This window comes from Microcaecilia unicolor, chromosome 7 (genome assembly GCF_901765095.1).
Source record: "Microcaecilia unicolor chromosome 7, aMicUni1.1, whole genome shotgun sequence".
Classification (NCBI taxonomy): Eukaryota; Metazoa; Chordata; class Amphibia; order Gymnophiona; family Siphonopidae; genus Microcaecilia; species Microcaecilia unicolor.
Window position 1 is genome coordinate 279,891,535 of NC_044037.1, and position 23,802 is coordinate 279,915,336.

At 45.4% G+C, this 23,802-nt stretch overlaps 1 protein-coding gene across 1 annotated transcript in view; it reads right to left on the minus strand.

Annotated features, from left to right (window-relative positions):
• The window catches only part of KALRN (kalirin RhoGEF kinase), a 1,371,746-nt gene that overhangs the window by 551,359 nt on the left and 796,585 nt on the right, over window positions 1–23,802 (minus strand). Inside the window, exon 13 of the mRNA XM_030208706.1 lies at window positions 19,543–19,717. Coding sequence (XP_030064566.1) covers window positions 19,543–19,717 — 175 coding nt within the window. The remainder of the gene's footprint in view (window positions 1–19,542; window positions 19,718–23,802) is intronic.

Sequence of the window (23,802 nt, forward strand, 5' to 3'; positions counted from 1 at the left end):
CAAGTGCTGGCACTGAATACTGGCCGGCACCAGTATAACTTCCAAGTCCGCCAGTGACCCAGCACTGAATATCTGGGTCTAATTTGGGTTTTAAACCGCTGACCGAACCTGGGCAGCAAATCTTTACAATGGGATAGGCTGCAAAAAGTAGGACCGTATCTCTTTTGTAATCCCTCCTTTCAGTACCCTTCTCCACCACCGCCAACTCCAGGCTCCGCCCTTTCTGCCTTGCCTCACCCTATGCTTGGAATAAACTCCCTGAACCCATTCGCCAGGCCCCCTCCCTGCCCATCTTCAAATCCTTGCTCAAAGCCCACCTCTTCAATGTCGCCTTCGGCACCTAACCACCATACCTCTATTCAGGAAATCTAGACTGCCCCAACTTGACATTTCGTCCTTTAGATTGTAAGCTCCTTTGAGCAGGGACTGTCCTTCTTTGTTAATTTGTACAGTGCTGCGTAACCCTAGTAGCGCTCTAGAAATGTCAAGTAGTAGTAGTAGTAGTGATGATGCCTCATGGAAGGTATCTTCTGTCTTGCACAAGCTGCACAATTTCTGGATTTCTGTCACTGCTCGGCCCAAAGATCCAAGAGAGAAAATAACAGTCATTTCCCAAGAGGCAGTGACGTAGCCACAGGTGGGCCTGGGTGGGCCAGGGCCCACCCACTTACGGCTCAGGCCCACCCAACAGTAGCACACGTTTAGCGGTAGCTGGTGGAGATCCCAAGCTCTGCCAGCTGAAGACTTCCCCCTAATGGTAATGGAGACACTATTCTTCACGGTACTGGCACCTGCCCATGCTCAGTTTTCAGTGCATGCCTGCTGCAGACTGCCAAGGTGGAAAGAAGCATTTTCCTGGCAGCTGAGATATTTTTTTGGTGGTGGTGGTGGTGGGGGGAACATTTTGGTGCCCACTCACTTCTTACCTAGGCCCACCCAAAATCTGTTGTCTGGCTATGCCCCTGCCAAGAGGCATATTAACTTCCTGAAACAATAATCCTGAATTTTTCATTCGTACAGTATCCTCCTCACAGCTTACATTTTTTTGACTTTTCCTAAACAGTACCAAGGACAAGGACATGAGGCTTTCTGCAGATAAGATTTCTTTCTCTGTACAGATTAGGGTCTTTAATTGTAGGATGGAAGACAAACCAAAGTGACCCTTCCTCCACCTCAAGAGGGATTCCATTTTTGAATGATTTCATTTGCTTATTCCACCCAATTAATTCTGTTTTCTGTCCGTGAAATGTGCCTTACAGTTCTGGTGACCTGTGGTCCGCTCAGTTAATTGGAGTTACTGCAGTGCGGTGGCTTCTCAGAGAGGCCTACTGGCAGGTTCTCTTTCAACAAATACCAGACCTTGGAGGCAAAGCCATGGTGGAAAATTAGAAATGGGATGCGACAGAAAATTAGTGAAAGTTTACCGAAAGAACAGTTTAATTGCAAGCAGCAATAAGATAGACGTGACCTCATTTTAAGCGATGGTCTGCAATGAAAGTGAGCCAAGATTAAGCAGGATCAAACATGTCTGTTATCAACGGAAACAGCAGCAGGGATTCAAATTAAATCTGTGTTGCCTATTAGGTTATTCAGCCTTACTTTCCAGCCTCTACTGACTTATGCAAATGAGGTCTCGCAATGAGTCTCTGCACATTATTTCATATCCCCCACAGTCACTCCTGTTAGGCTATAAAGCAAGGGTGAGGCGTATATGCAACGATATTGCTTTATTTATATAGTTTATCTTATATTTTGATTAGGTTTTAAATTTAAACACCTCATTAAAAAGATCAAGAATTGACCTCAAATCGAAAACAAACCAAAACTAACAAGAGACTATTTATTTCATTTTATTCAAAAATCCTAAGCAGGTTACAATAAAAATATACATAACATTAAGCAAAAAGAATAACGTAGATACAATAAAAAGATAAGAGTAGTCCACAACACTAAATTCATTAATAAGCCACTGTAATAGCAGACTAGCATTTACCAGAAAGGTTCAAAAGTCCACATTATAGCAAGAAGGAAGTAAAATCAAAGAAGACAAAAAGGAAAAAAAATCAGGGCAATAGTAGGAAGAAAATCCCTTCACATTAGAGCAAGAGGTCTCAACCCAGTCATTACGACACACCTAGCCAGGGCCTATCCACAATGAATTTGCACGAGATACATTTGCATGCATTAACTTCCTTGTATGTAGATCTGTCTCATGCATATTCATTGTGGGTATCCTGAAAACCTGACTGGCTAGGTGTGTCCCAAGGATTGGGTTGAAATGGTGCCTCATTCTATACCCCCACTCTATCTTCATGTGCTCTTGCCAGTTTCAGGGCACAGACCCTAGAGGTCTGCCCAGCCCTAGACATACTTCCCAACTACTGGAGTTGTCATCGAAGCCCATTCCAGCCCATCCAGATGTGCCTTATTTCCCCATTACTGGAGTTACCATCTAGGCACTGCTGTGCTTTGTTTCCATTCTCTTTCCATATAGGAATCCTTCATGTTTATCCCATGCATTTTTGAATTCTGTTGCTGTTGTCATGTCTGGAATGCCTTCCAGGCATGCAAATTTAGCTCATGAATATTCACTGTGGATATCCTGAAAACCCGGACTGACTGGGTGTGTTCTGAGGACTGGGTTGAGAACCCCTGACCTAGGAGCGGGGAAAAAGAGAAGTGAATCTACTTTGGAACCTGCTGTCATTGACTATATACTTTAAAGAAATGTATTCAGTAAGTGATTTTTTGTTTTGAACACTCCAATCTGTCTGACATGCCTTCTTGCACTAGTAACAGTGTACCTTGGATCCTGAAGTAGAAACTCCCTTTCCACTGTCTAAGAACCCACACCATGTCTTGCAGAGAGCCCAGGGTATAGGGATCAGGAACTACCGTGTTTCCCCGAATATAAGACACTGCCTTATATTAATTTTTGCGCCCAAAAAGGTGCTAGGTCTTATTTTCAGGGGATGTCTTAATATTTCGGGGAAACACGGTTGGCCCGCCCACCTTCCCTCCGTCGCTCCTGCAACTACCGGTAACCCCCCACCCGAGGTCGCCTCCCCCCACCCGAGATGGCGCCCCCACCCGAAGTCGCCGGACCCCAACCCCCTCTGTCGCTCCGAAACTAACCTGAACTTAAGCCTCCTTTCACTTTCCTTCCAGTTCGCAGGAGCAGCAGGGCAGGGCAGGCCTCTCCTTCCTTCCGAGCCCCACCCTCGCCTGACGTTACGTTACGTCAGGCGAGGGCGGGACACGGAAGGAAGGAGTGGCCTGCCCTCCTACTGCTGCTGCTTGCTGCGAACTGGAAGGAAAGTGAAAGGAGGCTTAAGTGCAGGTTAGTTTCGGAGCGACAGAGGGGGTTGGGGTCCGGCGACTTCGGGTGGGGGCGCCATCTCGGGTGGGGGGGGACGACCTCGGGTGGGGGGTTAGTTTCAGAACGACGGAGGGGGGCCCGGCGATCTCAGGGGGGGGGGACCCTACTTACCGGGAAAAACAAAACTTTGCTAGGCCTTACTTTCGGGGGAGGCCTTATATTTTCTAAGGGCACCAAAAACCTCGGTAGGTCTTATTTTATGGGGATGCCCTATTTTCGGGGAAACACGGTATGTGACCCACTAGTCAGAGAAGAGGGGGCTACATAATTTTAACAATAACAGTAGTGGAGGCTAACCAAGAGGGAGGGAGCCACATACACAAGACAAAGACTGTGCTGCCAGCAGGAGGGAATCAGGGAGGGGAAGGGGGTGAAGAAGTGATGATGATTCCAGGGATGGGAGGCAGATGATTATAACTGAACCTGGAAGAAAGGAAAAGAGATGAAGATTGTGTCAGAAGGAAGGAAGGAAGAGATTTTTGTGCCAGAATCCTTTCCACCTTCCTTCCCTTATCCAAACATCCTTTGCTACCTCCTACTTAACCCAATAGAGATGGGAATAACTAGTGAGGTAATTAAATTCGCCGATGACACAAAATTATTCAGGGTCGTCAAGTCGCAGGAGGAATGTGAACGATTACAGGAGGACCTTGCGAGACTGGGAGAATGGGCGTGCAAGTGGCAGATGAAGTTCAATGTTGACAAGTGCAAAGTGATGCATGTGGGTAAGAGGAACCCGAATTATAGCTACGTCTTGCAAGGTTCCACGTTAGGAGTTACGGATCAAGAAAGGGATCTGGGTGTCGTCGTCTATGATACGCTGAAACCTTCTGCTCAGTGTGCTGCTGCGGCTAGGAAAGCGAATAGAATGTTGGGTGTTATTAGGAAGGGTATGGAGTCCAGGTGTGCGGATGTTATAATGCCGTTGTATCGCTCCATGGTGCGACCGCACCTGGAGTATTGTGTTCAGTACTGGTCTCCGTATCTCAAAAAAGATATAGTAGAATTGGAAAAGGTACAGCGAAGGGCGACGAAAATGATAGTGGGGATGGGACGACTTTCCTATGAAGAGAGGCTGAGAAGGCTAGGGCTTTTCAGCTTGGAGAAGAGACGGCTGAGGGGAGATATGATAGAAGTGTATAAAATAATGAGTGGAATGGATCGGGTGGATGTGAAGCGACTGTTCACGCTATCCAAAAATACTAGGACTAGAGGGCATGAGTTGAAGCTACAGTGTGGTAAATTTAAAACGAATCGGAGAAAATTTTTCTTCACCCAACGTGTAATTAGACTCTGGAATTCGTTGCCGGAGAACGTGGTACGGGCGGTTAGCTTGACGGAGTTTAAAAAGGGGTTAGATAGATTCCTAAAGGACAAGTCCATAGACCGCTATTAAATGGACTTGGAAAAATTCCGCATTTTTAGGTATAACTTGTCTGGAATGTTTTTACGTTTGGGGAGCGTGCCAGGTGCCCTTGACCTGGATTGGCCACTGTCGGTGACAGGATGCTGGGCTAGATGGACCTTTGGTCTTTCCCAGTATGGCACTACTTATGTACTTATGTACAATCTGTTTACTGTCTGCTTTTTTTCCTCCCCACCATTTTCTTCCTCTTATCCAACCCCCACATTCTTTTTCACCTCATACTCCCCCCACCCAATCTTGTTCACCCCATCCTAAAGCATGCATAAGTATTTATTTTGCTCACACCTTTTTCAGTAATAGCTGAAGGTGAGTTACATTCAGGTACTCTGGATATTTCTCTGTCCCAGGAGGGCTCACAACCTAAGTTTGTATCTGAGGCAATGGAGGGTTAAGTGACTTGCCCAAGATCACAAGGAGCAGCAGCGGGATTTGAACCGGCCACCTCTGGATTACAAGACTGGTGCTCTAACCACTAGGCCACTCCTCCACTCTTTGGCCCACTGTATGTGCTGCTCTAGATAATCTTACGGATTTGTTTTTCTGCACAATTTTTATTTTGAGGGAGCTGAGTCAAAGGTGTTGAAAAGATACATTGGAGAAGTAGAAAAGTTGCATGAAAATAGAAAGTTGAGATAATCAACTCTGCCAATATTCAAGTTGGAAAGGAAACCGAGCAAAATAGGAGCAAAATTTATAGCAGGGTAAAGGACAAGGAGCCTGGATATGAGCCCTCACCAACTAGGAAGGTGCAGTGTTGCCAGATGGAAAGAATTAGTCACGCCCAAAACCAGTCCAAAACCCGCACAAAGTCAATTTGCATGTGAATGACATCATTAATAAATATTAATGAGGCCATTTGCATACAAATGACGTCATTAAGCCCGCCTCCATGGGGCTTCTACTGGCCGCGGCCGTGGGAAAACCAGCCAACCTGCGGCTGGTGGCCGCGGTGAAAAAAACCGCAGTGGGAGAAAAAACCGCCGACGGGGCTTTAAAAAGCCGCCCAAAATCCCGCACGCGGCGTGAAAAAGCCGCAGCGGCTCACGGAAAGGAGCCCAATTGGGTGAGAAACCTGCAGCCCTGGCAACACTGGGAAGGAGGTGCATTTGTTACGTTTTACAGTGCTACATTTTTAGCATGCAGATGCCAACACGAAATAGCACATATTACAACAGTGCCAGACTCACTGGAACCAAAAACACTTTTTCCCCCTGCACAACCCCTACCAACCAGTCTGACCCTCCCTTCATCTCTCCTATCTTTCTGATCTGGTGTCAAACCATTTTAGAAAGTCTGACAGTTCTACACTTAACAGCCTCGTGAAGACGTGCACATCATGTCGACTGTTATGGAATTAGAATCTGCAGGTCTTGGGGAAAAGAAAGATGTCATTCCATTGTTTTCTGCTCTGCCACGTTCAGGATGAGAATGGACTAGGGTACTGAGGAGATAGATCTCTGCCTTATTGAAAATCTGTGTCCTCTTTATCAGCCGCTGTGCACACACTGGAAAGCAGCAACCACTTGGGAACCGACTACTAAACCCTCCTTATTCTTGAAGGAGTTTATTAATGTCCAACTGATAAGGAAAACTCAAGCGGTTTGCAAATACCAGCAGAGAACTCTTGATCTGTAGTCCCCAGGTCTTCAAACACTGATGAGCATGGGGAATACTTAACATAGCTACAACATAAGTCCCTTTAACGGAAGAGGTGTGATAAGAGCACGGTTGAAAGAGATGATCTGATGTGTTTTTGCCCACCTTTTTAATAATATAAAAGAAAAGCAGTGTGCAGCATTTTTAGAATTCAAGCACAAGAATTCCTTGCCTCTATGAACACACTTACACCCGACTAGGGCAATTTTATAACTGTGTGTCCATGTAAAAAGTACATTCAAATTTTTATGGGTGAGGGCTTGGCTGAATTTTCTGTACGGAATAGAAAAAAAGATGCGAATCGCCAATGGCAATGTTGAGAAAAATAATTTATTCACCAGATTATTTAAAATAGGCCCGACACGGCATGTTGTACTGCAGCTGCTTCTCAGGAGAGGAGTTGCTTTAGTCCAGTAGGTGGAATTGGTTTTACTGCACCCTTGGGTTGTTATATGCTAGCCCCTGACGCAGCCCTTTAGGAGGGCGAAAGGCAGCCGTGTCGGGCCTATTTTAAACTAGTAAAAGGGGCCTATTTCCAATAGAAAGGAAACGGGCGCTAGCAAGGTTCCAGGGCCCCTCCCCCTTAACCCTCCCCCCTCATCACCCCCTCCTCCTCCCCCTTCCTCATCCTCCCCCCTCTGACCCCCCTCTTCCTCCTCCCTCCTCATCCCCTTCCCCCTCTTCATCACCCCTCCTCCCAGGACCCCACACCCTCTCTCGTCTGAGGACCCCCCCTCCGATTTCCGCCACCCAGCGCCTCCCTCCCTCTGTCTCTGTGGCCTCCGAGTGCAAGGAGGATGTGTGCGGGTGACCCAGCCCTTCGTACGTGGCAGCTGCTGTTTAAAAATTTTTACCTCCTGCTCGGCCGGCAATACTCAAGTCCAGCAAGTACAGACGCCGCTTCAGACAGGCTGTGGTTCGCTGTTCCTCTGGTCCCGCCCTCATTTCCTGTTTGCGGAAGGGCGGGACCACAGGAACAGTGAACCACAGCCTGTCTGAAGCGGAGTCTGTACTTGCTGGACTTGAGTATTGCCGGCCGAGCAGGAGGTAAAAATTTTTAAACGGACGACGGGAGTGGAAGGAGGGAGGGAGGGAAGGAGGTTGGGGATCATGGAACTTGGGGGGGGGGGGGGTGTTTGGTTACTCACCTCCGGTGGCTGCTGCTGGGTTCCCTTCCCTCTCACTTCCCATTGGTCCGCCCTAGGACGTCTTACCCAGGGCGGACCAATAGGAACTGTGTTACGAACCCAGGCAGCCAGACGGAAGTGCAGAGGTCAAATTATTATATAGGATAATGTGGTGAATAAATTATTGTTGTCTCAACATTGCCATTGGCGATTCGCATCTTTTTTCTATTCCATGCTGGATCTTGAGAATCGCCTGCCTATTTGTTTTCTTGAATTTTTCTGTACGCATGTATTTCCTCTTTGAAAACTACCCCAGGGAAATTATGCACCTGCAATTACGCCTGCTCGAGTATGCATAGATTTTCTGCATATTCAGACGTAACCGGTCAGGTTCAGTGGATAAACGAAACCGCATAAATAGCTGTCCTATCTTTAGCCGCTAACCCACGGCCAGTTAAGTCTGAATGTTGGGACATAGCCCGCCCAAAACTGGGTGTCTGGCTATGCCCCTGTTTTAATGTCCATTTATGTTTTCTTTTGTTTTTACTTTTTAGTATAAAGTGCTTTATCATGCACTAAAAATGAGAGCACCCCCCCCCCTAGCTATTACTGCAGAGATTGACAACATGGCAGAAATGAGATGAACAGAATTCTACTGCCTGGGATAACCCACATGGCTGATTCAGCCTCTTCCCCAGGTCCACAGCCATTACGCGTCACGTAGGATGTCTGAATCTGTTCCTTACTAAATGGAACTCCATATCTGCAAAAGGTTTTCTCTAGTCATTTGAGAACTGAAGGTAGAACTTTTATTCACCTCAAGACCTTTCATCATTAATTAACAAATCTATTCAGTGAACTTCTCTCTTGAGGGTGCGATCTCTATTTAGCTGGAGAAATATGCCGGTGAATTACATTACTGAGAAAAATGAGAAAACCTAACAGGTCACGATCTACAATTACCAAAATTAAACACAGCCAGAGTTACAGACAAGCTGCACGTTTTATGTCGTCCATTAAGATTTTGCACCTGCTCATCCAACCTGCTTCTTCAGCATGAAAAATAAACGCTCTGGCTCTTACCTTGGACTCGATGGACCACTGGTTTGACCTGACCTGGGCACCTCTCACGTTCTTTTGATAAAAGCATATGCATTTAGTTATTTATTTAACCACATTTGGGTTCTTTGAAAATGAGCCTCTGAATATATCGCACTGACTGGGCCTACACACAGGGTTTTTTTTTTTTTTAACTAAGGCGGGCTCACGTTTTTAGACCGCAGTAAAATTGGGCGCAAGCTAAACGTTAGAGACGCATATAGGAATGCATTGGCGTGCATCTAACATTTAGCGAGTACCCAATTTTAGAGCGTGCTAAAAACATGAGCGCGTGTTAGTAATAGGGGGCCACAGACATCTAGGCAGTTTACAAAAAAATAAAATAAGGCGCAAGGAAGTTTGAAGAGAGTGAAGTAAAATGAGTAAATGAGCAGAACGAGGGAATTATGGAGGGAGATGTGTTTTCATAGAGAAATGGGTGTACGCAAGCACTTAAAAACCAGGTACTTCATGGATGGGCCTAGATTGCTTACAGTAGTATATCTAACCTATCTGGCTGCTGTGCTCAATAAGATTTTCTTACTTCAGGTTAGCAAGCTAGTACTTTTTTACTCTGTGAAGGAAAGACCTCAGAAGCTCAGCCTGCGGAGTTTGTTTGCTACCACAGTGGCCGGGCGAACCTCCTCATTGGTCGCATAACCTTCTACGGGCCCTAATTATATATTTTTTTGTTACTTTTTTATAGATATAGGTCAAGAATTTTTCTCCTTCCGACTTACACAAAACTTACATAAAAATTAGTGTAAGTCGGAAGGAGAAAAATTCTTGACCTATATCTATAAAAAAGTAACAAAAAAATACATAAATAGGACCCATAGAAGGTTATGTGACCAATGAGGAGGTTCGCCCGGCCACTGTGGTAGCAAACAAACTCCACAGGTTGAGCTTCTGAGGTCTTTTCCTTCGCAGAGTGAAAAACTAGTAACTTACAGTAGTATATCTAAGTAATGGTGATTGTTTTTTGTAGTCCATGAGAATGACACAGGGACGGGGACTTGCAGTAACCGCGGGGACAGGGACAGAGCTTGCGGGGATGGGGACAGATCTCACTGGGACAGGGTGGGGACGGAGACAGATCCCACGGGGCGGGGATGGGGACAGAGCCCACGGGGACAGGGACAAACTTTGACCCCGTGTCATTTTCTACTTTGAAGCCTGTTAATGAACTGGACAGTTATTTATGTTTCAGTGATGCAGACAACGATATTTTGATCTTTTTGAAAAACAAGCAAACATGCTGGCCACAACTAGCAAAATTTGCATGGGGGATCCTGTACATCTTGCTACCAGCACATCTTCTAGGATGTTATGACTCTGCCCCCGTATCATGCTCTCAGTCATCTTGCCCCCTGGTGGTCAGACCTGGTGGTCGCAATGGACTGTCTGTTGATGGTTTTCCCGGTTCCAGAAGTCATGCAGGTCCAGTCCGGATTTTCTAGCCTACCAGTTGGTCTCAAGACTTTTTGGAACTCAGCTGTTTCCGTACCTGGTGAACTCCCTGGCTATTGGCCTTTATTTACCACCTGGAAGTGTTTCTAGTTTGCCTTGCAACAGAGGTCCTCAGAGGAGTTTCTTCTGTGGTTGTTTGTTGCTGTGCTTTCCTTGCTACTTTCAGTTTCTGCCTTTGAACCTTTGCCTGGACCTGGACTTTGTGTGCCGCCTGCCTTTGAACCTTTGCCTGGACCTGGACTTTGTTTGCCGCCTGCCTTGGAACCCGTGCCTGGAGCTGGACCTTGACTTTGTTTGTCTGGCCCAGGTTCTGCTGGGTTTGTGGACTGTCTTCCTGCTCCCTGCTGTGGCTTCTGTTCCGGTGGGTGTTCCTCCTGCCGCTGCCGCCCTCGGAAGTAGCCCAAGGGCTCACTATCCAGTGTTTCGTGTGAAGCGTGACATAAGAAGACATCTTCTATTGCAGGAAGGACTGTGGAAGACAGGAGAGCTAGACTAAATCCTGAGATTGCTGATGACTTCTTATTCATCCACAGATTGAAAAATCATAACAGTGCTTCATAGGGCATATTTCTCCCCTCTAGGGCATACAGAACGGGTTGTATTTTGTACCCCTGGACATTTTAACACGGTGTATTAGGATTCCTTGGGGTATTAGAAATAAGCTATTGTTGGGGTTGGAAGGGTAGAGGGTGGTGGTGAGGAGGGTTATTATAGCTGCTCGCTGTTATTATTGTTTTCTATTTGTAATTTATACGCAACAGTTGCACAGCATATTGTTCCTTTTTATACTTTAACCCTTCAGTGTCCAATGTTCCCATCAATCTGTTCCCATATGGCTTATGGGAACATTGGACACTAAAGGGTTAATGAAAAGATTAAAATATAAAATCATAATTGTTTGAGGCTTCTGCAGATATGAGGACAGAGCCCATTGAGACAGAACCCACAGGGTCGGGGACAAACTTTGTCCCCATGTCATTCTCTAGTGGGGATGGTAATAGCATGATTCTTGATACAGCACTTGTATCCATGCCAGAGCAAGGATCTACCAGATAATTGGAGGCAGGGTACAGGGCCTGATGGACCTTGGTTTGACTCAACCTGGCTCATTATACTGATAGGAGGAATAAGTAGCAACCTGAGAACCAGGGAAGGCAGGGTTCAAATCCCACTGAAGCTTTTTGTGATTTTGAGCAAGCCCTCCATTGCCTCTGCTACAAACTTAGGGCTCTTTAGGCGTGTCAAAAGTGACCTGCGGTAGTATGGGAGCATGTTTTGGATGTGCGCTGGACCATTTCTCCACCGCATCTGGAATAAAAAAAAGGGGGGGGGGGGTTGGCAGGGAAATAGACATGCAGCAAAATTAAAACCAGTGTGTATCTATTTACGGCTTAAGCCCTTAACGCCACCCATTGACTTAGCGGTAAGGGCTCACTGTTACCTGCGCGATAACCGTCCAGTGCTTGCCAACTGCTGATTACCGCTGGGATAGCCCCGCAGTAAAATATAGAAAATTATTTTCTACCGTGGGTTTTCGGCATGCGCCAAAATCGGCATGCGCTAGCCGAGCAGTAATGCCGATTTGACAAGCGCTGAACGCGCGTAGGCTTTATGTGCCTTTGTGAAAGGGCCTTAGATTGTGATGTCTCTGGGCAAAAGGAAAAACCACCAACTGCACCTGAATATAACTTGCCTTGAGCTACAAAAGGCCTGAGCTAAATAAAAAGTATCTTCCATTCCCTTAAACGTAAGTTTTAAAAACTAGCCTGAGGCTAGGGATGCTATGAAGGCTGCATTCACAGAGCCTGGAGTGGGGAGGGGGATGTCATGGTCATTATTTAAAGGTGGCTTCTGGCTGGATTCAGAGTCCATGACCACTGGCCTAGGCCTGTTGCTGTCATGGCCAGACTAGGTATGTTTGGGGACGGTATAAAGTAGGAGAAAATCCTTGCGTAGACACAAATGAAGGTTCGTGGAGACAGATCCCAAGTTGGTTCCCACTAAACTGAAGGTACTTGCCCAGAGTGGAGGAGTGGCCTAGTGGTTAGGGTGGTGGACTTTGGTCCTGGGGAACTGAGGAAGTGAGTTCGATTCCCGGCACAGGCAGCTCCTTGTGACTCTGGGCAAGTCACTTAACCCTCCATTGCTCCATGTAAGCCGCATTGAGGCTGCCATGAGTGGGAAAGTGCGGGGTGCAAATGTAATAAAAAATACAAAGGAGCAAGAGGAAACTGCCAGGTCAAAACAAAAAAACAACAACAGTACTTCTCTTCAGAGCTGGCAATGAACTTCAAAGTCATTGGTGACTTGTCTGTGTCCGTCTGTGGAGGTTTTGGGCCATGTGCAGTGACTTATTGTGAGGCCTTGTCCATCCTAGCTCTGATGGCATTGATCCTTTCCCTTGCTGTACTACTACTACTTAGCATTTCTATAGTGCTGCCAGGGTTACGCAGCGCTGTACAAGTTTAAACATGGGGAAGGATGGTCCCTGCTCAAGAGAGCTTACAATCTAAATCCCTTAAAGTCTTGGCATCACCACATTTCCTTCCTCCCCATCCCCCCCCCCTTTACCCAGCAAGTTAACTGGGCAAACAGTATTCTTCATCTGCTGCATTCTCTTCATCTTCTGGCTTCCACCTGAAGTTAGAACTATGCTGGGTACTCCTAGTCTTGCAAGACCTACTGGTCCTCTCCTCTGAGGTCTTATTTCAGAAGGAAACAGATGGAGGCAGCAGCAACTATTGAGTGCTGGCCTAGCGGAGGAGTGGCCTAGTGGTTAGGGTGGTGGACTTTGGTCCTGGGGAACTGAGTTCAATTCCCACTTCAGGCACAGGCAGCTCCTTATGACTTTGGGCAAGTCACTTAACCCTCCATTGCCCCATGTAAGCCGCATTGAGCCTGCCATGAGTGGGAAAGCACAGGGTACAAATGTAACAAAAATAAAATAGATACTATTGGAGATTCTACATGGAATGTTGCTACTATTGGAGATTCTGCATGGAATGTTGCTATTCCACTAGCAACATTCCATGTAGAAGGCTGCGCAGGCTTCTGTTTCTGTGAAGTCTGACGTCCTGCACGTATGTGCAGGATGTCAGACTCACAGAAGCAGAAGCCTGCGCGGCCACATTGGTGATCTGCAAGGGCCGACTTCTACATGGAATGTTGGAATAGCAACATTCCATGTAGAATCTCAAATAGTAGCAACAGTGGAGGAGTGGCCTGGTGGTTAGGGTGGTGGACTTTGGTCCTGAGGAACTGAGTTCAATTCCCACTTCAGGCACAGGCAGCTCCTTGTGACTCTGGGCAAGTCACTTAACCCTTCATTGCCCCATGTAAGCTGCATTGAGCTACTATTGGAGATTCTACATGGAATGTTGCTATTCCACTAGCAACATTCCATGTAGAAGGCTGCGCAGGCTTCTGTTTCTGTGAGTAGAAGCAGAAGCCTGCGCGATCTGCAAGGGCCGACTTCTACATGGAATGTTGGAATAGCAACATTCCATGTAGACTCTCAAATAGTAGCAACAGTGAACAGTGGAGGAGTGGCCTGGTGGTTAGGGTGGTGGACTTTGGTCCTGAGGAACTGAGTTTGATTCCCACTTCAGGCACAGGCAGCTCCTTGTGACTCTGGGCAAGTCACTTAACTCTCCATTGCCCCATGTAAGCCGCATTGAGCCTGCCATGAGTGGGAAAGCGCAGGGTACAAATGTAACAAAAAAAAACAAATTCAGCTCTATGAGTCATGGAACACAAGGCTGTGGTCAATTTCATTCTAGAGAGGGACAACACTTCCTCTCTTCGATAAAAGCAGGGAGGGAGACAAGATGACAACAACAAAATAAACAAATCTGAAATCGGTGACACAGCTCTCCACATTCAGATGTTTCTGTTATCTAACTTTTGAATATTGGGACCTGGAAGCTCAGCTCGGGGAAATATGTTTGTGGACTTTCACCAGAGACATTCTTAATGACCCTTTCAAACCACTGCTTTTATGGAGCACCAACAGTTTCAGTTTTGCAGAAAGAGGTTTTCCCCTTAACCAAACACTGGCAATACTGTTGTGATAAATGCACTGAAAATATTGTCATTTTAAATAAATTCCTAATTAGGCACATATGTCTATTCATAGTAAATGGAAACAGCTGTTCAAGCCTGGATTGCAAAAGTTCAGTGCATAACCTCCTAATATTTCAGATGGTCTTGGAATGTGACCCTGCGTGAACTTTGACAAATTCACATTTGAGTTTCTCTCCATGTCTATAAGTTGGTGTATCTGCAAGTCTACGCATGGCAAAAGATTCTGCTCTTGCACATTTGCAGAAATGCAAAAAAGCCTCTTTCCCGCTTCGGTGGGGAGCTCTTACTGCCACCTACTGAGGTGGTGGTAAGCAGGGGCGTAGCCAGACTTTGGCGGGACGGGGTACAGAGCCTGAGGTGAGGGGGTACATTTTAGCCCCCCCCCCCCGGCGCCGCCGACCCCCCTCCCACCATTGCCGACCCCCCCACCACCACCACCACCAACTTTGACCCCCCCTCCGCCGCCGACCCTCTTGACCCCCCTCCCGCTGCCAACCCTCCCCCGTCGCCACCATCGCCTACCTTTGCTGGTGGGGGACCCCAATCCCTGCAAGTCGAGGTCCTCTTCTTGTACGTGCAGGACGTCAGACTCAGAAACTGAACCTCAGCTGGCGGGGGTTGGGGTCCCCCGCCAGCAAAGGTAGGCGACGACGGGTTGGCGGCGGGAGGGGAGGTCGAGAGGATCGTCAGCAGGGGGGGTCCAGGGCCAAATCTACGGGGGCCCAGGCCCCCGTGGCCCCACATAGCTACGCCACTGGTGGTAAGGGCTTCTGCAGTACCCTGGTGGTAACTGGGCAGTGAGTGGCGATGCCCGATTACTACTGAATTAGTGCCATGCTAGACAAAAGAACATTCCATGGAGTGACAGAGATGGTGTGCTTTCAACCTAGAACTACGGCTGGTGGTAGTTCAGTTTTAGCGTGCAGTAAAGGGACTTACTGCTGCTTTGTAAAAGGGGCTGAAGTTTGTACTGGAGGTGACTGGCCCAAGAACACATGAGCAGCAATAGAACTTGAACCAGGCACCTCTGGATATCAAGCCCAGTGCACTAACCACTAGGCCACTCCTCCACTCTACGCTATAGATAGTGAATCCAGTCAGGTGATTTATGGTATTAGATGCCCATGCCTTCTTCTTTGGTACATAGGACAAACCAAATTGAAGATAAAACAGAGCATAGCTTGCCATTTGAGTAACATTAGAGTATATAGCTTTGAAGTGCCCCTGGTAGCGCACTGGTTAAAGATAAGACCCCCATTTGAAAGAACTCAGGTTTATAGCTGTATTACAAGTTCAACTCCCAGGAGGGGGTGATATTTTGGAGAAGAAGGAGAAAAGATCTATTTTTCAATGGAATACTGTACATGGAGATGGAGTGGTAGGCTTTACTTTTCTCCATATAAATTATAATCAGGTAATGTGTATTTAAAGTGAGGCTTAGTTGTTCTGAGCATGTGCAGGCATTTTTGGTGACTTGCCCATGGAGGTTGGTGAGGATTTTTCCACTCTAGCTCTGCTGTTTATGAATTGTAAGTACTTATGCTTTTGCGTAAAATTATTTGTTCTTGATAGTTCTGCTTGTAAGTTGGTTGCACTGACATTTTGTATAGGTAGAGATTGGATTATAACATACATTCCATGATATTTTGATTTTAGCTCTGCTGATTCAGAACGTGTTTCTTTCACTCCTGAAGATTTGATAGTGAAACACAGTCCAGTGATGAGTGAAGACATAAGCTGAGAGAAGTTTCCAGCATTGAGCTGAGTACAGTCACAAGCAGAGTGAAGTTTTTCTTACTTTGATGTTCCTTTCACTGTTGGGTGGCTGGATTTGAATTTGTAGCCCCAAAGGACTACCAGAGCACCTTCAGTGGCGAGGGTGCTTATATAGGAACTGCTTCACAGCTGTGGATTTGGTTTTGGACCTTTTCTCAGCACTGCTGCTGGCTGAGCTGGGGACCTTTGTTTACGACTGTTAATCATTTTCTATTTTATTTTTCATCATTAGGGTATTTTCTTGAATTTGGGATTTGTATGTTTATCACTTTTTACAGTTATCCGTTTGTAGAAGCTGGGGATTTGTCTTTTGTAGCTATCTGTATGAATATTTTAGAATATTTCGGATATTGAATAAAGCATGGTTTTATAAGATCCATTCTTTATTCATGATGTTTAAGGCTTTAATAACCATAAATACGTCTAACATTACCGCTCTTGTGGTAGGCACTTGTGAATTAATAAAAAGGAACACGTAGCATGTCTTCCCATTTTTCTCAAGTTAAGCACTTCTGGTCACTTAAACGAGACAGACCCCAAGAGTCCCAGCAAAATAGTGACCATCCATTTCTTTAATGTGATTACTAGCAGAAACCGACTGTTGTATAAATTATCAAATTTAAAGGTTGAAAGGAATAATGTACAGGAAGCAGACCTCTTTCCTCAGACAGTTCCAGATAAAAGGTCAGAAGAACAATAATTCTATTTTATTCAGTTCTATTCTGAGCATTTATATTCCATCCAATTTCTGATTCTGATCAGCTGCTTACAATACAAGAGTCTATACAGTATGTTGAGAATTACAATAATTAAAACAAAAAAGGATTACACTTCATAATATTTCAAATTCCTGCCAAAGAAAAAGTATAGGAAGACACAGTATTAAGTCACTGTGGAAGATCATTCAAAATTTTAACAGCCTGAAACATAAAAGAGGACTCCAAAACGTGCACTTAAAGTGAATACTGGGCTCATTTTTAAAAGAGAAAGATGTCTAAAAGCCAAATTGATCGGGGTAAATGAGGTCAGGTAAATGAACTGCCCTTTGGTCAGCCAACACATCAATGTTCAACAGGGATATGGGCTTATATGAACCACAAACAGTGGTCTAACAATTTTGGTTTTTAACATATTAAGCTTAAGGAGATGAGCTTGGGCCCATTTATCGACAGGTCACACATTCCTTCACTTTTCCAACAATGAGGGAGCATACATTGCATCTTTAATAATATAAAAATATCATCTACATAAGAAATATTTTGTATCTTCAAAGTAGAAGGTGAAAGGGCATAGACTCATCAGTAACCCACGAAAATATTTCAGTACAGAAAGGGTGGCAGATGCATGGAACAGCCTCTCAGTAGAGGTGGAAGAGGTAAGGACAGTATCCAAAGGACCGGGACAGACACAGAGGATTTCTGAGGGAGAGGAAGAGGCTATAGAGCTGAACAGGAAGTACAACCGAACAGACTGGGCAGGCCATGTGGTCTTTACCAACCTCTGTATTCTCTGCTAATATTTTATAAACAGGTCAATCATCTATAAACTTTAAAAATCTTATAATATGGTATACTTTGAAAAATAGACTTTCCATTAATACCAGTGGCGTACCAAGGGGGCGGGGGGCGCTCCGCCCCGGGTGCACGCTGCTGGGGGGGGGTGCCGCGCGCCTGTCGGCTCCACTCGTTCCGTGCTCCCTCTGCTCCGGAACAGGTTACTTCCTGTTCTGGGGCAGAGGAAGCATGGAACGAGTGAAGGCGACAGGTGCGCACGGACCTCCCCCAGCAGGTAAAAATGCACCCAGGGGGGTGGGGTGGGGGGCGCGCTGCACCTGGGGGGGGGGGGGCGCATCGGCAATCCGCCCCGGATGTCAGCAACCCTAGGAACGCCACTGATTAATACCAAAGTTCTGGATTCAAGCTAGTATTCTTAGCCTGTAAACTCTTGAAATGGTAGAAATTCGAAGGATCGGACAAGTTTCTGGAGGAAAAGTCAATGCAAATTATTAGCCAGGTAGACTAGGGACAGCCATTTTTCACCCCTGGAAATTAACTATGGGAAATAGATCTACTTTTCGGCGATCTTCTGGGTACTTGCCATCTGTACTGGCCATTGGGTTTGAAGGATGTTGATCTGACTGAGCATGACTTTTCCTATGTTCTTATGTTGTCCTCTAAGATCATCTGTAACTCGAAATGTGTTGCATTAGCAACCATCTAGCATACTGAATCCTGCACTGGCATCCTCTGCCTCTGATTTTTCATCCTTCTGTAACAAAATTTTATGCATTTATATTTAACACTAGTAAAAAAAAAAGCCCCGTTTCTGATGCAAATGAAACGGGGGCTAGCAATGTTTTCTTCTGTGTGCATGTGGGAGTGTGTGTGTCCCTGCCCTCTGGCCTCTCTCCCCTCCCCCCTCTGAGTCCTTCACTGTTACAGAGCCAGCGATTTGATTTCGTGCTCTGCTGTTTTCCTTCACTGACTGTGTTACAGAGAGGGCGGGGCAGATACTCATAGGGAAACCGGATATCTCGCCCCCTTCACACTTCCGGCTGGAGGCTTCATAGAACGTTGGTTTTGCCTTTTATATAGAGAGATATTACAAAGACCTTAGTTCATGTGCTTTCATTACATCTAATGTTCTGTAGCACAGCATTCACACAGGACTGCTGCAATCAGTAAACAGATGAGCAACTAGGAAGTCAAACCAGTGGGAGTGTGGGTGGTGGCTATGCTGCCATTTTGACTCAGTCTGTGAGCACATAAGCCCAAAACAGAAGCCACGGAGATGCTGAAAGAAACCTTTGCCTCGGGATGCTGTTTTGTTCAATACCTGCTCTACATTAAACTCTGGAATTCGTTGCCAGAGAATGTGGTAAAGGCGGTTAGCTTAGCGGAGTTTAAAAAAGGTTTGGACAGCTTCCTAAAGGAAAAGTCCATAGACCGTTATTACATGGACTTGGGGAAAATCCACTATTTCTGGGATAAGCAGTATAAAATGTTTTGTACATTTTGGAGATCTTGCCGGGTATTTGTGACCTGGATTGGCTACTGTTGGAAACAGGATGCTGGGCTTGATGGACCTTTGGTTTTTCCCAGTATGGCAATACTTATGTACTTATGTAGCTTTCTCTTCTATATTAGGCAGCAATCAAGGATACAGAGCTTTAACAATGCTTGAGGACATTATGCGTGAGATAACAATATAGATGAACACAGTGACCCACTTGCAGAGAGAGGCAGATCTGTAACTGGAGGCTTCAGGTAGGTACTGCAAATCTTGGAAGAGAATCTAAAAAAAACTAAAAATCGATTTGCCATTCAGCTAAATCAGGGACAAAACAATTCTCGTTCACAGAAATTAATCTCCGAGCTACTAGACTTAAACCAGCCGTCCACTGTCTACATTCATCTTTTGGCCACGGAAGAACCATGCAAAATCAATAACTGGAAAATCTCCACAGGGTTCAGGGATGAGCAGTCACACGAGCATGCAACAGTTTCCATCCGCAAGACAAGCCTTACCTCAATGGTATACTGCTCGAAAATCCGTAACTGAAGGAAAATGTCCAGCTTGATTTTCCTCTCGTGGAAAAGCTCTTCCATCTGCACCTGGGCCTCATCGAGCTGTTGTAGGACGGATTCAATGTGGCTGATGGAGCTATTGTGCGGAGTCTTATTGCTGGATACTGCAGAGTCCCTGTGGCAGAGCGGGGCCGGGTAAAAAGGGGAACATCTTAATGGTAGGGTCAGCTGCAGAAGCGAAAACAAAACACGTTTCCCATCCTATTCACAGCCAGGAGGCAAAGACAAATAGAAGAGGTTTCGTGTAGGTGTATGGAATGTCCATTCCTTCAGCTTGATGAAATTCTACATTACTTCCAACTTTGCAGAAAATCAAAACAATGAGGGCTTCCCCTTATGTGTCCTGACATTTTGACCTCTATCCTCTAATAGGGAGAAGGTTGGGGGGGAGGAAAGAGAATAGTGCATAAATCCAAATTGATCTAAGGAGAAGCCTGCTTTGCAGCTCCCTTTCAATCTTCACTGGATAAGCCCAGTTTTCTTTCCCAGTGAGCTTGTTTCAAATCTGCCAAGCCTTCAGGCTGCCATGAACAAGCTGTGCATCTTTACGATTGAAAGATTGCAAACGTATTCCGTGCAGCCTGTAAAGAATTATCTAAAGAGGCTTTTTATGTCACCTTGTATTTCGGGTTGATTTTCATACTTCATCACATTTTTACAAAAGAATGCGGCAGAATTTGGAAAAATAGATGCATTATATCCCAAGTATAAGGCATTTGTATTGAGTTTGTCACTACTGCAGCCAACAGTTCCTAATGAGAATCAAAAGGTACAGGGATGGCTGAAGTCAGTAAATTTTACATATATTTGCACTTGCTCAAGTTGACGCATGTTACCACTGCATTAGTTATGTAATGCATGCATCTGAGGCCTCTTTTTACTAAAGGTTAAGCATGCGATAATGGAATTAGTACACATTAGACCCCGATTCTATATATGGCACCTACGTTCTGCATGGAGATTCGCATGTAACTTAATTGGTGTAACAAGGTTATCACCGTTTTTAACAGCACTAACGAACACTAACTGGCAATAATTACAATTTATGCGTGAAAATCACTAAGCGTATTCTATACAGAACTGTGCCTAAATTACAAAGCGTGCAGTTCAAAATAAATGCGCGTAGTGTAAAAGGGGCGTGTTTATGGGTGTTTCTTGGCTGTTCCAAAATTTCTGCGCGCAATTATAGAATACTAAATCTACTCAAACGTATTTATACCAGGTTTTTATTGGTGTAGATGGACACGCATAGATATATGCGTTATGGTATTGACTAAGCGTATTCTATACACTGCGCCAAAATCATACAGAACACGTTTAATTCCTCATGAATATTTTTAGATGCCATATATAGAATCTGGCCCTAAGTGCCACATGGCTGATCAAAACGACTTCCAAGTGAGCCTGGTTCAGTTGCCTAGACATGTTACACGTTATGAATTCCAGAAGGAGGCGCTCTTTGGCACAATGCGTTAGCAGTTAGCTTGAAAGACTGAGATCATACTTCACATACCGTGGCTTAGGAGTGAGGTTCATTCCTATGATAGTATGCACAAGACTATTTGATTATCAGAGTTTTTTTGACCAATAGGAGTTTTCTCCTATATTTTTACAGTTTAGCACAGGGGTTCCCAAACTTTTTCAGCTTGCGGCACCCCTCCCCCCACCCCAGCCAAATAGGTCTCCGTTTCCATTTCCCTACAGCCCCCTCTCACACCAGCACACCTTCCCCAAATCCAGCATCGCTCCTACCTTCCTTCCTGCAGGTCCAGGATTGTTGCCGCTTCCTTCTCCTTTCCCCGCTGCGGTGCTTGCAGCTTACATTTTCAGGCCGTCTGCGATTCACATAGGCACTCCGGGACCTTCCCAGTCTGCTGCATCTGGCCCTCTCTGATGCAACATCCTGTTGCGAGGGCCGGACGCGGCAGAGGGAAGTCCCCGCGGTGCCTGCGTGAATCGTGGATGGTCCGAAAATGAAAACTGCAAGCACTGCGGCGGCAGCGGGTGAAGAAGCAGGAAGTGGCAGATGCCAGACCTGTGGGAGGGGAAAGTAGGGAGCGATGCACCATGGCATCCCTGAGAGTTCGCTGTGGCGCACAGTTTGGCAACAGCTGGTTTAGGAAGTTTTTTTCCCTTGCTCGTTTTTCTTCGTAGTGGTTGAAACTGGAACCGATGATAATATAATGGGACTCCAATAGGGATCAATATTATAGATTATATATCCCTGTGAAATCCCGGAGCTCTAAGTGCTATTGGTGGATTTCTAGTATTTTTATGGTTTGCAGCCTGGTGAGTTATGGGGTCCTTTTACTAAGCTGCGGTAGTAATTGGCCTGAGGTAGTGTGGGCACTTGGAACTGACTCACACCCAGGCTACTTACTACCGCGGCTGTAAAAATCCTACTTTTTTTAATATGGAGGCGTAAGTGGCTGTGCGCTAAAAGAAAACTCTGTAAAAATGTCGGGCGCATTATCATCGTCTTGGTCTCCGAATTGTGGTGTGCCGCAAGGCTCACCCCTATCTCCAATATTATTTAATGTCATGATGGTTCCGCTAGTGGGGGAGACTTGAGTCAATGGGATTCCATCCTTCTGTCTATGCCAATGATGTCACTGTTTACATCCCTTTTCGAGGTGACATCCAGGGAATTCTATGTAGGATTACAACTGTCCTTGATTTAATGGAATCCTGGGCCTCTGAATTCAGGCTAAAATTAAATCAGGAGAAGACCAAGTTTTTGGTAATAACTGATCTGTTTGATCATGATCCCTGCAGCAATTTTAGCCTTGACTATATTATCCTTTGGAGTCACCTTGTCACCTCTCATTTAGACTACTGCAATCTGCTTCTTGCTGGCCTCCCACTTAGTCACCTCTCCCCTCTCCAATCGGTTCAAAACTCTGCTGCCCGTCTCGTCTTCTGCCAGGGTCGCTTTACTCATACCACCCCTCTCCTCAAGTCGCTTCACTGGCTCCCTATCCGTTTTCGCATCCTGTTCAAGCTTCTTCTACTAACCTATAAATGTACTCACTCTGCTGCTCCCCAGTATCTCTCCACACTCGTCCTTCCCTACACCCCTTCCCGTGCACTCCGCTCCATGAATAAATCCTTATCTGTTCCCTTCTCCACTACTGCCAACTCTAGACTTCGCGCCTTCTGTCTCGCTGCACCCTACGCCTGGAATAAACTTCCTGAGCCCCTACGTCTTGCCCCATCCTTGGCCACCTTTAAATCTAGACTGAAAGCCCACCTCTTTAACATTGCTTTTGATTCGTAACCACTTGTAACCACTCGCCTCCACCTACTCTCCTCTCCTCCTTCCTGTACACATTAATTGATTTGATTTGCTTACTTTATTTCTTGTCTATTAGATTGTAAGCTCTTTGAGCAGGGACTGTCTTTCTTCTATGTTTGTGCAGCGCTGCATACGCCTTGTAGCACTATAGAAATGCTAAATAGTAGTAGTAGTAGTAGTAGAGTCCACTCTAAAAATTTTAGGGGTTGTTGTTGATCGTCACTTAACCTTTGAATCTCATGAGTCCTCGGTGGTTACTACCCAGAACTACCTAAATTTCTGAAAATTATTGAAATCAGTATTGTTTAAGAAGGCTTATTCCCCAGGTCTAACCTAACTTGAATTAACTATTACTATAAATTCAGACCCAAGCACAATAATTACCTGTCATTATCACTTGCCTTTTGATGTTTAATTGTTATTTTATATCTTATTCTCAATTTGTATAATTGTTTTTCTTGTACTGTAGCTTGCACTACAGACTTTGTAAGCCACTTTGAGCCTGCGATCAGTGGGAAAATGTGGGATATAAATGTAATAATAATAAATCTTTGAAATTACTTTGGAAGCTGAAGTGCATTAGGGCCCTTTTTTTTTCAATTGATATTTTCAGATTACTTGTCCAGTCTCTTGTCTTGATCCAATTTGATTATTGTAATTCTATCTACGCGGGGTGTAAAGAATGTATCTTGAGGAAACTGCAAATGGCCCAAAATACTGTGGCTAGACTTGCCATGCATGGACCACGCTTTGAGAGGGCTACTTCTTTGCTGATACATTTGCATTGGCTTCCCATTAGGGTCAGGATTGTATTCAAACTCTGTGCTCTCATATTTCAGACTTTACACAATATTGCCCTGACTATATGTTGCCCCTTGTTAATTTGCCTCCTCGCAATTCAATCA